This window comes from Musca vetustissima, unplaced genomic scaffold, assembly GCF_032173495.1.
Source record: "Musca vetustissima isolate MV318-11 ecotype Yass unplaced genomic scaffold, APGP_CSIRO_Mvet_v1 utg16805, whole genome shotgun sequence".
In the NCBI taxonomy this organism is placed as follows: domain Eukaryota; kingdom Metazoa; phylum Arthropoda; class Insecta; order Diptera; family Muscidae; genus Musca; species Musca vetustissima.
In genome coordinates, this window is record NW_026873101.1 from 1 (window position 1) to 14108 (window position 14108).

General features: G+C 34.4%; 2 protein-coding genes across 2 annotated transcripts; both read right to left on the reverse strand.

The window, feature by feature from the left end:
* Positions 1-3051: 3051 nt before the first annotated feature.
* Positions 3052-4195, reverse strand: LOC133322769 (protein roadkill-like). The gene is made up of 3 exons (XM_061531735.1): positions 4081-4195; positions 3775-3902; positions 3052-3612 (listed from the first exon to the last, which is right to left on the reverse strand). Exons 1-3 carry the CDS (start codon positions 4193-4195, stop codon positions 3052-3054), a joined length of 804 nt encoding a protein of 267 aa, XP_061387719.1.
* A 3605-nt stretch (positions 4196-7800) lies between these two features.
* On the reverse strand, positions 7801-8541 carry LOC133322780 (protein roadkill-like). The gene has a single exon (XM_061531746.1). The coding sequence runs from the start codon at positions 8539-8541 to the stop codon at positions 7801-7803; it is 741 nt and encodes a 246-aa protein (XP_061387730.1).
* Positions 8542-14108: the final 5567 nt, after the last annotated feature.

A 14108-nucleotide genomic window follows, 5' to 3' on the forward strand; every position in this document is an offset into this window, starting at 1 on the left:
GTGGCCTGACCCTCATCATCAGTATCAGAAGTATGGACATTATCAACCGGAACATCATCACTGGCTTTACTGTTCGAACGGGTGATGGGACCTCGGGTTTTCTTCGATGCTCCCGTTGCAGGATCCATATTAAAATCGAAAGTCAATTCAACAAAATCTCAAACTAGAACTCAAAACTAGAATTAATGTTTCTATAGATCAGTTTTCCAAAAGAGTATCAAAAATTAAAAAAAAAACATCAACATTATATATAATTGCTATTCTAAAGTCTTCTCACTTCAGGAACTATTTTCCGAAAGATCTATAATGTTATACTATATTCATTCAATAATCGGCGAATGTAAAAAGGTTTGGGTCAGCCGTAAAAATAAATAAACAACAAAAGAACATCCAAAATTCCAACAACCGGAAATTTTTTCCAAAAGTAATTGCGAAAATGATATAATATTAATTAAGCCGTTGGGTAATATCGCTAATAACACCTCAATCATAAATTTATCGACGGTGAATGACTATATATTACCAACTGCCAATATAAAAATGTTATGAATTCATAATAATATTTTGGTCACAAATTGAAAATGTCATAAAAACTACTTTTCAAGACGACTAAAATATTTCTCAACGAGATGGAGTTTGGAGATGTAGATCATCTGAATTAATTTACTGCATTTGAGTGTTGTAATTTAACAACACCTCAAGACTCATAATCAAAATCAGATTAAAAAAACAAAATGATTGCAAAATTTCAGGTATGGACACATTAGATCCAAAACCTAAAATTTGCCTTTACGTTGGGCGCCATTTTGTAATATGCCTGGCACAAGTATGACCTCTGACCTCTATTCATTACCAAGGTGTTGATGGTATTTTGCTAAGATGGCTCCGGCTAAAACTCTAGCGGCGAGGAGGTACACTTGAGCACATACAAAAATAACATTATATCATTTTACAAGAAAACCATTAAAACATGTTGTTGTATTGTTTTTGATTGTTGTTGTTGCTGGATTGTATTTGGTTGTTCATGTTGTTGTTGCTGGTACCCCTAGGTGGAGTTTGGGTACCCTTTTGCCCTCCCTATGGGTTCCTACCTTGAACCCCCTTAATGGGCCTCTGAGTCATGAGGACCCCCCATACTTATATTACGGCTGCCCAATTACCTTTACATTACCTTTCTTTATTTATCAATTAATTCATGGCTCAAACCTTTCATTTCAATTCATAATTCGATAACATTTTTATTGTTTATTCAAAGGTTATACCCTATAAGCTTAAAGTAGTTACATCTAATAACAATTGGATTCAATAATATTCAAGATTAAGTTTTTCTTAAACCTTAGGATGATGTAATATAAATGAATGATTTACAAATATGCTTTAGGAAACTAAAGAAATATACCAGGACTGAATTTAGAACATACTCTCAGGTGATTTCCCCAGATATTTGGGCTTAAAATGGTTTAAAATTCAGAATGAAATAAATTTCCTTTACCTATCGAGCTCGATGTGATGTAGGAGTTCGTCGCTACGACTGTATAAAAAAAATATCCGAATATGGTTAATTTTGAAATGAGGAGATCGCCGAGACGTATTTTACAATAATTATATAAAAAAAAATGGAATAAAATTGTATAATATTGTATGTATAAATGAATAATAATCATGTACGTATAAATGAATAGTAATGAATGTATAATAATAAAGTATGTATAGAGGTATAATAACGTCTGTATATATTATGACTAATTCATTAATAGTAAAGGTATGAGGACACTGCTGCCAATCAGAATTCAGGACCTCGATCTAATATCCGGGCTACAGTCAATTTGATTCCTGTTAGGTCTTCTACGGGTTTACTTACAATTTCAATGGATCCAACAACAGAAGGCTGCGCGGCTGAGGGTGGTATGTTGAGGAGACGAAATGTGGGCTAACGGTGGTTGAATTAATAACGGCAGTTGATGTGGGTTGAATTTCAGGCTATTGATGATGATGTATGAATTTGTCTATGTAATGCTGTGTATGTACTGGGCTATGGGATAACTGAGGTACGGCTGGTTTATTTGATGGTGGTGCAAAATTTCTTTGATGGAAGGTTGATGTGTGAACTGTTTTGCGAAATGTTTAGGTCTGAACCGGAATTATTATATTTTGATTGCACTAGCTTTTATTTATAGAATGTTGGTGGACGGGTTGATTTTCGAATTGGTGAAGTCTAAATTGGGTGAATAAATTTTGGCGGCACTAGTTTTTTTGCTATGGAATGTTGGTGCGTACTGATTTATGAGAGTGTTCGGTATGAATTGGGTTATTTGATTTAGATGGCACTGATTTTTGCAAAAAAGTTGGTGGGCGGATGAAATTTTGAGTTGGTTAAATCTGAATTGGGTTAATAAATTTTTGGCGGCACTATTTTTTTTTATATTGAATGTTTGTGGGTTTACTGATACCCGAACAAAACTAGTTGTATCATAAAAAAAACTCACTGTACCGTTACCCAACTGCGCGTGCACCATCACGTGTAATTCACTGGTACAGTCCCAGCGCCTCGGTGGCGGCTCTACACTGTTGTTGGGTTTGCACAAATTAATTCAAACAGTCAGAAAGGTATTGAACAATTTCAATATTAATTCACGAAAACACACACTTTTTATTTTTAGAGTGCATCCATTTGAATGTATATTCTTCACTCTTTATTAGTGTTTTTTTTTATTATTTTCACACAACACTCTAACACCGGTAAAATTCCTTTATTTTTCTTTCTGTTTCTCCTTTTCTTTTCGTTTACGTATTCGGTCTTAACTCGCCGGCCGCTACTCTCGAGAATGAAGCGATAGTAATTTTCAGGCCGGTTAGGGATCGCCAATTTGCAAAAATGCCAAAACGAATGCAAAAATGCATCGACCAATCAAATCTCGACACGTCAGCAGCACATATGATCACCGTGCAGTGTTGCACATGCAATGGTGATTCGTGTAATATGACATAACAAATGAACGCAACGCCTTTGTGCATATATGTACATAAATGTTTGTATGTTGCTGTACAGAACTACAAACGTTCCTGCATGGCCTTTTCCAAAACGTCCATACATAAATCAACTTCAATTTTGCGCAATCGTTTCCAGCTCTCCGTTGCCACGACTGTTTCAATGTTTTCGATTGCAAATTGAACAGCCATTAATTTAAGGTGTTCACTGGAATGACGATCACCCAGAAGAAGAATATCAGCCACAGTGTCTACACTCATTGCTTCGATTAAGAAATCTTCACACATTTCTTGCAAATCGTCTAGGGCATATTTATTGGCCGCCACAAATAAATCTGCTGCCATTTCCTTGGGTATTACATCCGTGTAAATGTAATTCAGCAATTCTTTCAGCACGTACGAATCCATATCGTCGATGGTAATACTGCCGGTTAGCTTCTCTCGCAGGTCATTTCGAAACATGGCTGCAAAAACTTTACTGCGAGCGCATAATACAACTTTGTGGACCTGGAATTCAGTTTTATCTTCAGTGACCAGGGTAACATCACTGAATTCTTTGCTAGCGAAGATATTGGCAAAACCCTTTATGATGCCCGGTTGTTTTTTAGGTTGGCATTTGGGTGCCTTAATTTTTTCAAATTTTATATTAAGATTTATCTGGTGATCCGCGTAGTCCAAAAACTCCTTCTCAATTTTGATCCAAGGTATTTTGGTATTTATTCGGTTCGTTGATATCAAGTTAGAGGTAACGTTTTCTATGCCAGCTTTTACAATATTGTCACTTACTGTAACTTTAACGTTAATGTCTTTGATATTGCAGTAAATCAACTTTACATATATACAACAATTAGAACATAATAGTTTCCATACGGATTTGACGTCGCCATTATGTACCACAATTGCCGGAGAAATGCCTACAAATGATAAATGAAAATTAATACGCCAACAATATCTATTATATCCCAAGTCAGTGATAATCCCAACAGTATTCATTTTCAATGGATTTCAGCAGACACGTTTGGCGGGGATGTTCCAAAAACTGTTGTACCAAACAACAACAAAAAGAAAATGATAAAAAATAACGGCTACAACTGATCTTGGTCGAATAGAATTTCATGGCCGTTTGATTTTTGACTTTGACGGCAACAGCTGATGTTACAAGATGTTCGCGCACAAACAAACCGTCGGCGTCAAGACAGAAATTCATTGTATAAGCAATTGATAACAAAAAAACAACAAATAACCGTTTTAGATTGAAATCTAAGGTTTAAAATAAATTTAAAAAAATTAAAATTATGATTGCAATTAATGGGGCAAACACATAAGAGGACTTTTAAGCTTGGCATATTTTTGTTGGCGTCTTTTATTGTAAATGAATAATGGAGAATGACGACCAAATTCAAGTTTGACTCTAATATTCCTTCAGGAATAAATTCCCAAAAAATATATATTTAAAAAAAAAAACTAAACGTATGTTTTTATGTAGCATTACCATCGACGATATGGATTCGAACGTGGTCAATGAATTGCTACACAGTAAAAACTTTTGATTTAATTTTAATGCCGAGCCGGCGTTTATATATAACAAATTCAAGAAAAGTATTAAATCCATTCCATTATGGAATACTTTTAAGGAGATTGAAAGAGAGAGAGTGAATGAGAGAGAGAGAGTTGTTTATTATTATTTTTAGAGCATTAAAATAACAACAATAGGTATTATGGCTTAAATATTTTTTGGTGTTAAATTAAAACCAAAATAAATTTTATTTAATACCTGAATAGGAATTAATTCCTAATGCCCTGTGGAATAAGTTATACACCGAACTAAGTCTTATTTTTATTCATAATGAGAATATGATTATACTATTCGGAATGTTTTATATTATATAAAATATTGGGAGATTTATTTTCTCCATTCGCTATTATTGTTGGCTGCTGAGATCTAATTTGGTATTCTTCAATCGGTGTGTTTAGCTAAAACAAAAAAGATAACCAATTAGATAATAATAACGATGTTTTTCTTCAAATTACTTGTTCAAAATTTATAAGACTGATGTCCACTGATTTATGGATCGTAGCTCTGTTTGTTTCTCGTCCAGCGGCAGCAGCAGTCGACGGAAACAACTTTAAAAAATATACAAATGTTAAGACGTCAATAGACCATTCCGATAAGGCTTCCAAGCTTTGTCCTCCGACCTCATTTGCTATTTCAATAACAACTAGTTTATATTTCTCCAAATTATGAAATAGTTCTTTTGATTTTAATTCGTCATAGCCATGCTTAAAATCGAACAAAATCTGTAGGCATTAAAGTTAGTGATTTAAATAGGAACTTTTTGTAAGTTTTAAAAAGTATATTACCAATGAAGAATAGTACACGAATATGGGAAGGGCCTGCAACACATTTACCTCTGCTGCACAATATTTTATGCGTGCTTTTAATATTTCTTGCAGCTTTTCTTTCAACAGCCAATAGATCATCAACTAAACAATTTTGGAAAAAGTCCTGGTCTTCTTGACTAATTGTACTCGTATTTTCATTTTCGCTTTTTCGTTTATAATCCACAACTATAGTTGCATAATATTTGTGGACTATAAAAGAATTAGGACTATATCCGAATTTCGATTGAAGCCCTATAATGGACAATAACTGAATCCTGATACACGTCATGTGTCAAAATGATGTTATAGGGAAAAAATCGTTTTTTGAAAAGTAGGATACTTGAATATCGAGATAAACCTATGGTTCCTTCACCAAAGTAGCTTAGAATTGTCCATAGAATCATCCTAGGGGCTGGATTTAATTGAATTTTTCGGCTCCATAAAATTAGCCCGCCCTTTTTTTAACAACATTCTAATTCCTGCAATATTTGTTATACATATCACAAATGGGTGGAAAGGACTCAAACAGATTTCTACTTACCTTCTTCAAATTTATGCTGCTAATTGTTGAAGTTGTTTCTTCAAAGCAAAACTCTACAAAAAAGCAACTACAGGAACCGTACTGCGATATTATTCCTGCTAGCTCCTCAAAATCAAAGTCGGCACCGTCGCGATCTTTCAACACAAATTCTCTGCCTTCAGTTTGTTTACAACTAACATTGAATAACATTAATTAGCAAAGTATTTCATTGGTAAACGCTTGTAGGTAATACTCACTTGAAAATAGTATTCCTATCGGAGTGAAATCCTCACTGGATCTGGTTCAGAAATCTTAATTATGTAAAATTTTCCACCACTTTTAACTTTCACGAACATTACAAGGCTCTCTTTCTTACTTTTCTTTTTCTTCCTTTATTTGTAAACAAGACAAGTAAACTCACGAGAGAGAGAGAGAGAGACACAACATAACAGCTGTTTTTGATACCTCACAATGTGTTGTTTTTAAACTTTAAGGAATAAAAATTTTCTATGAGAGAAATTTAATTCATTTTTGGTGTTAAAATTAAACTTAAAGTAAAAAACTAAAGAGAAACAAATTTCTAATGCCTTTTTTGATTTTATATTTAAACCAAATAGAATTGTTTTTTTTTTCTTTTATAGGAATATTTACATCAAGTTTTGGTGTTATTTTTATACCCAGTAAACATTACAAAAACCCTCAAATTTCTCATGGTGTTAAAACAATTCCCCGAAGTAATTATATTTTTACCATATGGTTTAAAATATAAACTACTTTGGAATTAGAGATATTGTTTTTCATTTAAATAAACAACGCGAACAACGAATAAGATCAGCTGTTGCCGTCAAAGGCAAAATTCAAAAGGCCGCGTGCTGACGCAATGAAATTCTATTTTGACGCCGACGGTTTGTTTGTGGGCGAAAAACGAATAAGATCAGCTGTTGCCGTCAAAAGCAAACATCGCACGGAAATTCCTGGCCAGTAATTATATTATTAATATTATTGCTGATTGCAGGAATCCGACGAATAAATATATTCAAAAATATAATGATTTGTATCAAACCCGCCCTGCATTGTTCCAACTGTACCATGAGAAAGTAGCAAGAAATAATCTCATCAGATTACGTCGACCTATTCAATATAACTATCTACGCCAAGCCATCCTTCTACTCCCAAACATAACATTTCTGGACGTTCTTTAAGAATCGATCGGCAACATTGGACATTGTTAATATGTACAATAACACCATGCATACTAAATTTATCGATTTCAAAACCATATTCACTGACGGTTCAAAAACTGCAGACAAAACCAGCTGTGCCTTATTGATGCCTTCGTTGGACATCGAAGCTTCATTCACGTTAGATAGGAACTGTTCTATTTTCTCCGCGGAAGCGCTTATGCTATTGTTGAAGCTTTAATGCAAAACCTGTGATCCTGGGAAATATGTGCTCATCACAGCAAATCAGTCCTTTAGGCCATTGGATCCCAAAAACTCCAGAAATACCCATCCCTTTACATATTTACAGAATAAAAGATGAGGTTTACCAAATGTCTAGGGAGGCCTACACTATACACTTTCTATGGGTGCCTAGCCATAGCGGCTAGGGCTATTTAGGGTTATTTCTTAAGGGTTCTCAGCTCACATAATTTCAACAAATAGACAGATCTTTTATACTACTACTTGGTACAATTTACTTTTATTAACGACACTGAACTTAAAGGTTTTATAAGATAAGGGCCTTATCTGCCATTTTATTAAATTGTTTTGTTGCATACATACATATATGAATATAAGATGTAATGAAATCTATAAACCAATATATTTGTAATAAAAATAATAATGAATCACATCCGCAACACCTTTGTACATATATGTACATACATGTTGGTATGTTGCTGTACAGATCTATAAACGTCCCAGCATGGCCTTTTCCAATATGTCCATACATAACTCAAATTCAATTTCACGCAATCTTTTCCAACTCTCCGTTGGCGAGACTGTTTTAATGTTTTCGATTGCAAATTGAACAGCCTTTGATTTAAGGCGTTCACTGGCATGACGATCGCCCAGAAGAAGAATATCAACCACAGTGTCAGCGCTCATTGCTTCGATTAAGAAATCTTCACACATTTCTTGCAAAGCCGACAGGTCGTATTTATTGGCCGCCACAAATAAATCTGCTGCCATTTCTTTGGGTATTTCGTCGTCCGTGTAAATGTAATTCAGTAATTCATTGAGCACGTCCGAATCCATATCGTCGATGGTAATACTGCCGGTTAGCTTTTCCTGCAGGTCATTGCGAAACATGGCTGCAAAAACTTCACTGCGAGCGCATAATACAACTTTGTGAACCTTGAATTCAACTCGATCTTGGGAGAACAGGGTCACATCGCTGAATTCTTTGCTAGCCAAGATATTGGCAAAATCCATTGAGATGTCTGTTAAGGCTTGTTTGTTAGGTTCGAATTTGAATTGCGTTGCAGATTCGCATTGTACTTCAAGGCGTACATCGACTGGCGGGTACGAACGCTTAAAACATGCAATATGTTTTTGTCCGATCGTTGATATCTTCTCATTAGCTTGATCTTCATCATAACTTAAGGTAGCATAGAAAATCGTGTCTTGGATATTGCATGAAATCAACATTATAGATATAAACACAAAATCACGGTTATATTGATGAAATAATTTCCATGCGGATTTGACGTGGTCATTATGTACCACAATTTCAGGAGAAGAGACGTCAGAAGTATTAAACCATTCGAAATCCCAAAAATATATATTATCTTCAACTTTAATGATTCTCCCACAACCAAAAGACATGTCCACTAGATTTCAGCTGACTGCTGCATTTAGCGGGGATGTTCCAAAAATTGTATCAACAAGTAATCACGGACGGATATTTATTTTGTCAATCTATTCACAGAGTCCAATGCCGTTTGACTATTGCCTTTGACGGCAATCACGAATCTGATTCGATGATGTCACACAAACACACACTGTCGGCGTCAAAGTTGAATTTAAATTAAATTGTAGTTAAAAAAATCGATAGAAAAATTAAATAATTTAAAAAATTCAATGTAAACAAAAATGTATATTAAATAGAAATATGGAAATTTTTCTATTGAAAAAAATTAAAAAAACAAAGATTTTTTGAACTAAATGTACAAATAATTTTTTATGGACAAAAAAAGAAATCGAAAAAATTCTATAAAAAAAATTCTATCGAAGATAGGGTAGGTGAGAGGATCATGTTTGACTTTGATCATCTTGAAAAGATTTTGTCTACGAGAAAAAAGGATCTGCGGGTGGAGAGGACAGAATTACATATGAAATGATTAAGGCTTTGTTGGGTATTTCCAAAAGGGCCATTTGTTGCGTACCGCCTGCTGCGGCTCCTGGTGGGGTTCCAACCAGCTCAGTCGGGGCACCGCTTTAGGGGTGAATTCCCAACCCTACCACCATCAGCCCTAGGGGTCGAACAATCAAGAAGCAAAACGGAAATAGAACAAAAACAACAATACAAAAACTACAAAACACATACGACCATAACGAGGGAATTTGGTGTCAATTATTCCCGCACTTCGCCCGCCCAACCTTAACCCTCTTTGTCCTCATAAGCACTTAATTAAAGGGCCCCTAATTCCACACACACTCACCTCACTGCAATGCAATGCAGCTCATATTAATCTAAACATATACACATAAAGAATATTTATTAATATCATTGTTTTTGATTACTTAAACCTAACATGAGCACCCAGTCAATATTCTAAATTCCTAACACCTAAATCTATCGATAAGTCAATGTTTCAGACTACCCACATAATCTATTGAAATGGCTCCTTCTGGCACGCTATTATATTATTACCTCACCTAAAAGAGCTCTCTTAGTTGGTTATTTGGGATATTACCATTTGGTCCCAAAATAGGCAAAAACACTAATTCCAATAAGATATTTGGGGTAACCCTACACTTGTCGCATTTGTCAGGCGTTAAAAATTCTCACAATTTTGAATCTTATATATTAATCACTAAATACTAACACATAACACACTCAATCTAACACTTAAAATTTATTAAATATATTTTTGTTTGTTTTTTTTTTTAACTTGCTATTTGGTGATTTGCTTATTTTAATTCTTTGATTACTAATTATTCTCCTTTTGTACTTTCAGATTTCTTCTCGGGGTTCTTGGCATTTCAATTTTTAAATTTCACAATGGTTACCTGGTTCCCAGATACTTAGCTTGGCGATGGACTTCCAGGATTTTTTGGCGCTGGACGGACAGACACATCAATTTGATTGCCAACTTAGTCCAAGCTTACGCTGCGGTGCTGTATTTGTTTGGGCTTAACTGTCTTCGTTCGATTATTCTACGGCTAAAACCATGAGCACATAAATATTTCCGCCGAATAAGCCCCAAGAAATCGGATGACCTCCTTCGTGCAATGACTTGGAGGGGTCAATGCTTGTTGTATTAGTTGAGGAAGATGTTGGCGATATCTATGTAAAATACAACACAAACATTGAAACACACAAAATGTTAACGAATTACACTAACTTACTTTACTTTGGTCGCTCGCAGGCATAATCATACACTCAACAAATAAAAAACAAGTGTTAATAAATATTGGGGATTTTTTTGTTTAAATGGGGATTTTTGTTTTTTGTGAAAATTGTTATAGAATTATGGTCTCTTGACAAATTTTTAATGTAGATGAAAATGCATCATCATCTTACGTAAACAATTTTGGATTATTCTGCAAAAAAAGAATCGACAATTATGGTGGCGTTGCCATCTTGCACAAAAAAAAAACTATTAAAATGAAAAAAATTACCTTTTGTATCGAACTTAGACATCTTAATATGTCAAACTACAAACCTGTCTCAAAATCTAACGATTGTCTCAGTATACTTTCCGCATTCTGTTAAATCCAATGTTTTAAAAACTGAAATATCAAAACTATTCATTTTTCTAAATGGAAAGTCAAATGTTATAATTGGTGGAGATTTTAAAGCAAGATGCAAAGCATATGGTGACGTTTTTGACACGGTTCGAGGATCCACTGTGCAAACTTTGATGGACAGTTCGGCATTCCGATGTGTAAATGATGGCTCAGCAACTTTTAAAAAGAATCTTTTTGACAACTCCTTCGGTTCCGTGTTAGATCTAACCTTAACAAATATATCTTCAACCTTAATTGGAATGTAAAAAATACAAGCATTGGAGGGAGTCATCACAACCCATCCTTATAAACGTAGATAATTTTTCATCAAAGGAACAATACTTCCTAGCAAAACAAAACATCTCTTCAAAAACGTATCTAATCTGAAAATTGATTCCAATATGAATGATATTCAATCTAAGTTACAGTCAACAATTAAAAATTCTACTTTTCCGATTACTATCGAAAAAAAAAATTCAAAACTTGGTGGAATGTTGACATTACTATAGGATGCTGCAGAACAGAAATTCAACAGATACAAAACCACTGAAAATGCCTTATGTGCTGTCAACGCTATATCTAATTTCAAAAAAGCTGTAAAATGTGCCAAAAATCGCGCAAAACGTCGCAAACTTTCAGATTTAAGCCAGTTATCTAATTCAAAATCGCTTTTCCGTTACATAAAGAGCAGTAAATCAGTGTTCGAACCCCTATGTGGCTCTAAGTGGAACACAGACAATAACGAAGCCTTCTTACGCCATCTGAGTGGACAGGTTCCCAATAATAGACAAGATATATCCGTTTCCATTTACAATAATCAGTCTACAGAATTCTCCATGCAAGAACTAAGCAACGTTCTAGCGCAAAAAACTAAGCCATCTGCAGCAGGTTTGGATGTAATCACATATGAAATGGTTAATAAACTATCTCATGAGAGTAAACAGAACCTTTTGAATTCTTTTAATAATTTATGGAAAAGCTGCGAGTTTTTTAAAGAATGGAGAAAAAATAAAATTGTTCCCATACCGAAAAAAGGAAAAAATCTAGATATTTGTACAAATTTTCGGCCAATTGCTTTTATTTTTACTTTTCGAGATGAAAATAATATTCTTCCACCTAGATCATATGCTTACCGCAAACATGTGTCAACTTCAACATGTATAAATGTCATACTACATACAATAAACACTTCAAAAGAAAAAAAAAATACAAGGTTCTTGTTCTCTTGATGGATGTATCGAAGGCCTATGAATGTGTCGATATAAATTACCTGCAGATGATTTTAATAGAAACAAACATTCCGCTACAAATTAGATCATGAATTATAAATTTTCTCTGCAAAAGGACGCTATGTATGGGTAACTCCACACTAAATATATACAATGGGATTCCTCAAGGCAATTGTTTAAGCCCAACACTATTTAACCTATACACATTAGGTCTTCATGGATTGGCTGACGAAAACATCAACATTTTCCAATATGCGGATGATTTTATTTTGCTGGTGGCAAGCCCCAACTTCGAGAGCGCCAACAATATTTTACAAATAAAAACTAATAATATGGTATCCTTGCTAAAAAAAACTTAACCTCGACGTGAATGCTGATGAAACTTCCGTAATGTACGTGGCTAAAGGAGGTCGGAAAAATCCACATATTTTATTAAATGGACTCCAAGTAAACGTTGTTAAGTCCATTAAATTTTTAGGAAGGCATATTAAAAACAGTCTATCACTCAAGGAACATTAAGAAGAGGTGATGTTATCCTGCAGAAATACTGTTAATGAGTTAAAAATGGTCACAGGTCCAAAAAGTGGAATTAATCCCGCAAAAGCTATAAACCTATCAAAAGCGCTTGTTTTTTCAAAGACCGAATATGCAATATCATCGATGGCTCACAGGCCAACGTATATAAACCAGAAGCTAACAAGTTTTCAAAATCAGTTGTTAAGGAGAAACTTGGGTCTAGTACCTTCCACTCCAAATCATGTTGTACGCGCTCTTGCTGGTACTCTACCAACCGATCTAAGAGCTCAACATTTGGCGGCTAAAGAATTAATAAGACTTAAAATATACAACTTCTCTTTGTACGAATACTTCACTTCAAATATATCGAAAAAAAACAGTCTTGGATATGTTTATACAAAGTTTCGCACAGTATTTGCTAATCTCAAAATTGGTTACAATCAAAATCCGACCAACAAGGTGGTTTTCATACTGGACATTTTTAACACTAAAAACACAATACACCAATGGAGTACATTAAAGGTCACTACTACGAATTAATTAACGGCTTCAGATCGGAAGGCGTATCTATTTGGGCGACTGATGCTGCCGTTTTTAACAATAATACTGGTTGCGCTGTTTGCAACATATCCTCTAATCAAAATTTCGTTTTCAAAATTAATGAAAAACTTTCTTCTCTTACCGGTGGGCTATGTGCAATTGAAAAGGCAATAGATTTGATGATTGAAGACGGTGTCAGTACAGCTGCTGTATTTACGGACAGCAAAAATGCTTGTCTTTTGCTTAAAAATAACACATCACACAATTTCACTGTGTACAATATAATGAATAAAATCAAAAATTCCCAATTAACAAAAATCTCATTTGTCTGGATACCTTCCCATGTCCGAATACCAATAAATGAAACTGCCGATTATTTCGCGAAGCATGCTGCTAATGCTGGTTCACCAATAAACTTTTGTCTGTCGGTCACAGATGCGTCGAAACAAGTACTCCTGTGGAACGAATTTATAGAAAATTACAAGGATATCTCACGTACTAAAGGAACTTACTTTTACCAATACTTCCCGGCGCCTGCTAAACAGCCCTGGTTCTTATCATCCAACATGAAACCTGTAAACATAAAAATTGTTAATCGATTGCTTACTGGTCATACTTACACCAAGAAATATTTCCACAGAATTGGAATTGCCGATTCAAATCTTTGTGATACCTGCAACGAAAAACACATTATTTTTTCCTGCAAAAAGTATCAAAATCATAGGAACGATTTTGGATTGTTCAAGACGTTTAACAACTTACCGGAAATCCTGATGTCCAAAAACAACAAAATATAGATGAATTAATCAATTTTATTGCGCTTTGTAAAATCGAAGTTTGACTCTTTTGTGAATAATCGTCATCTTTGCTTAAATTTCACTTTTATTTTATTTTTTTTCATTTTGATATTATTCTTTGCTTTTGTTTTGATACCTTATTTATGCCATTTACATTACTATACTTCTGTAAACACACACA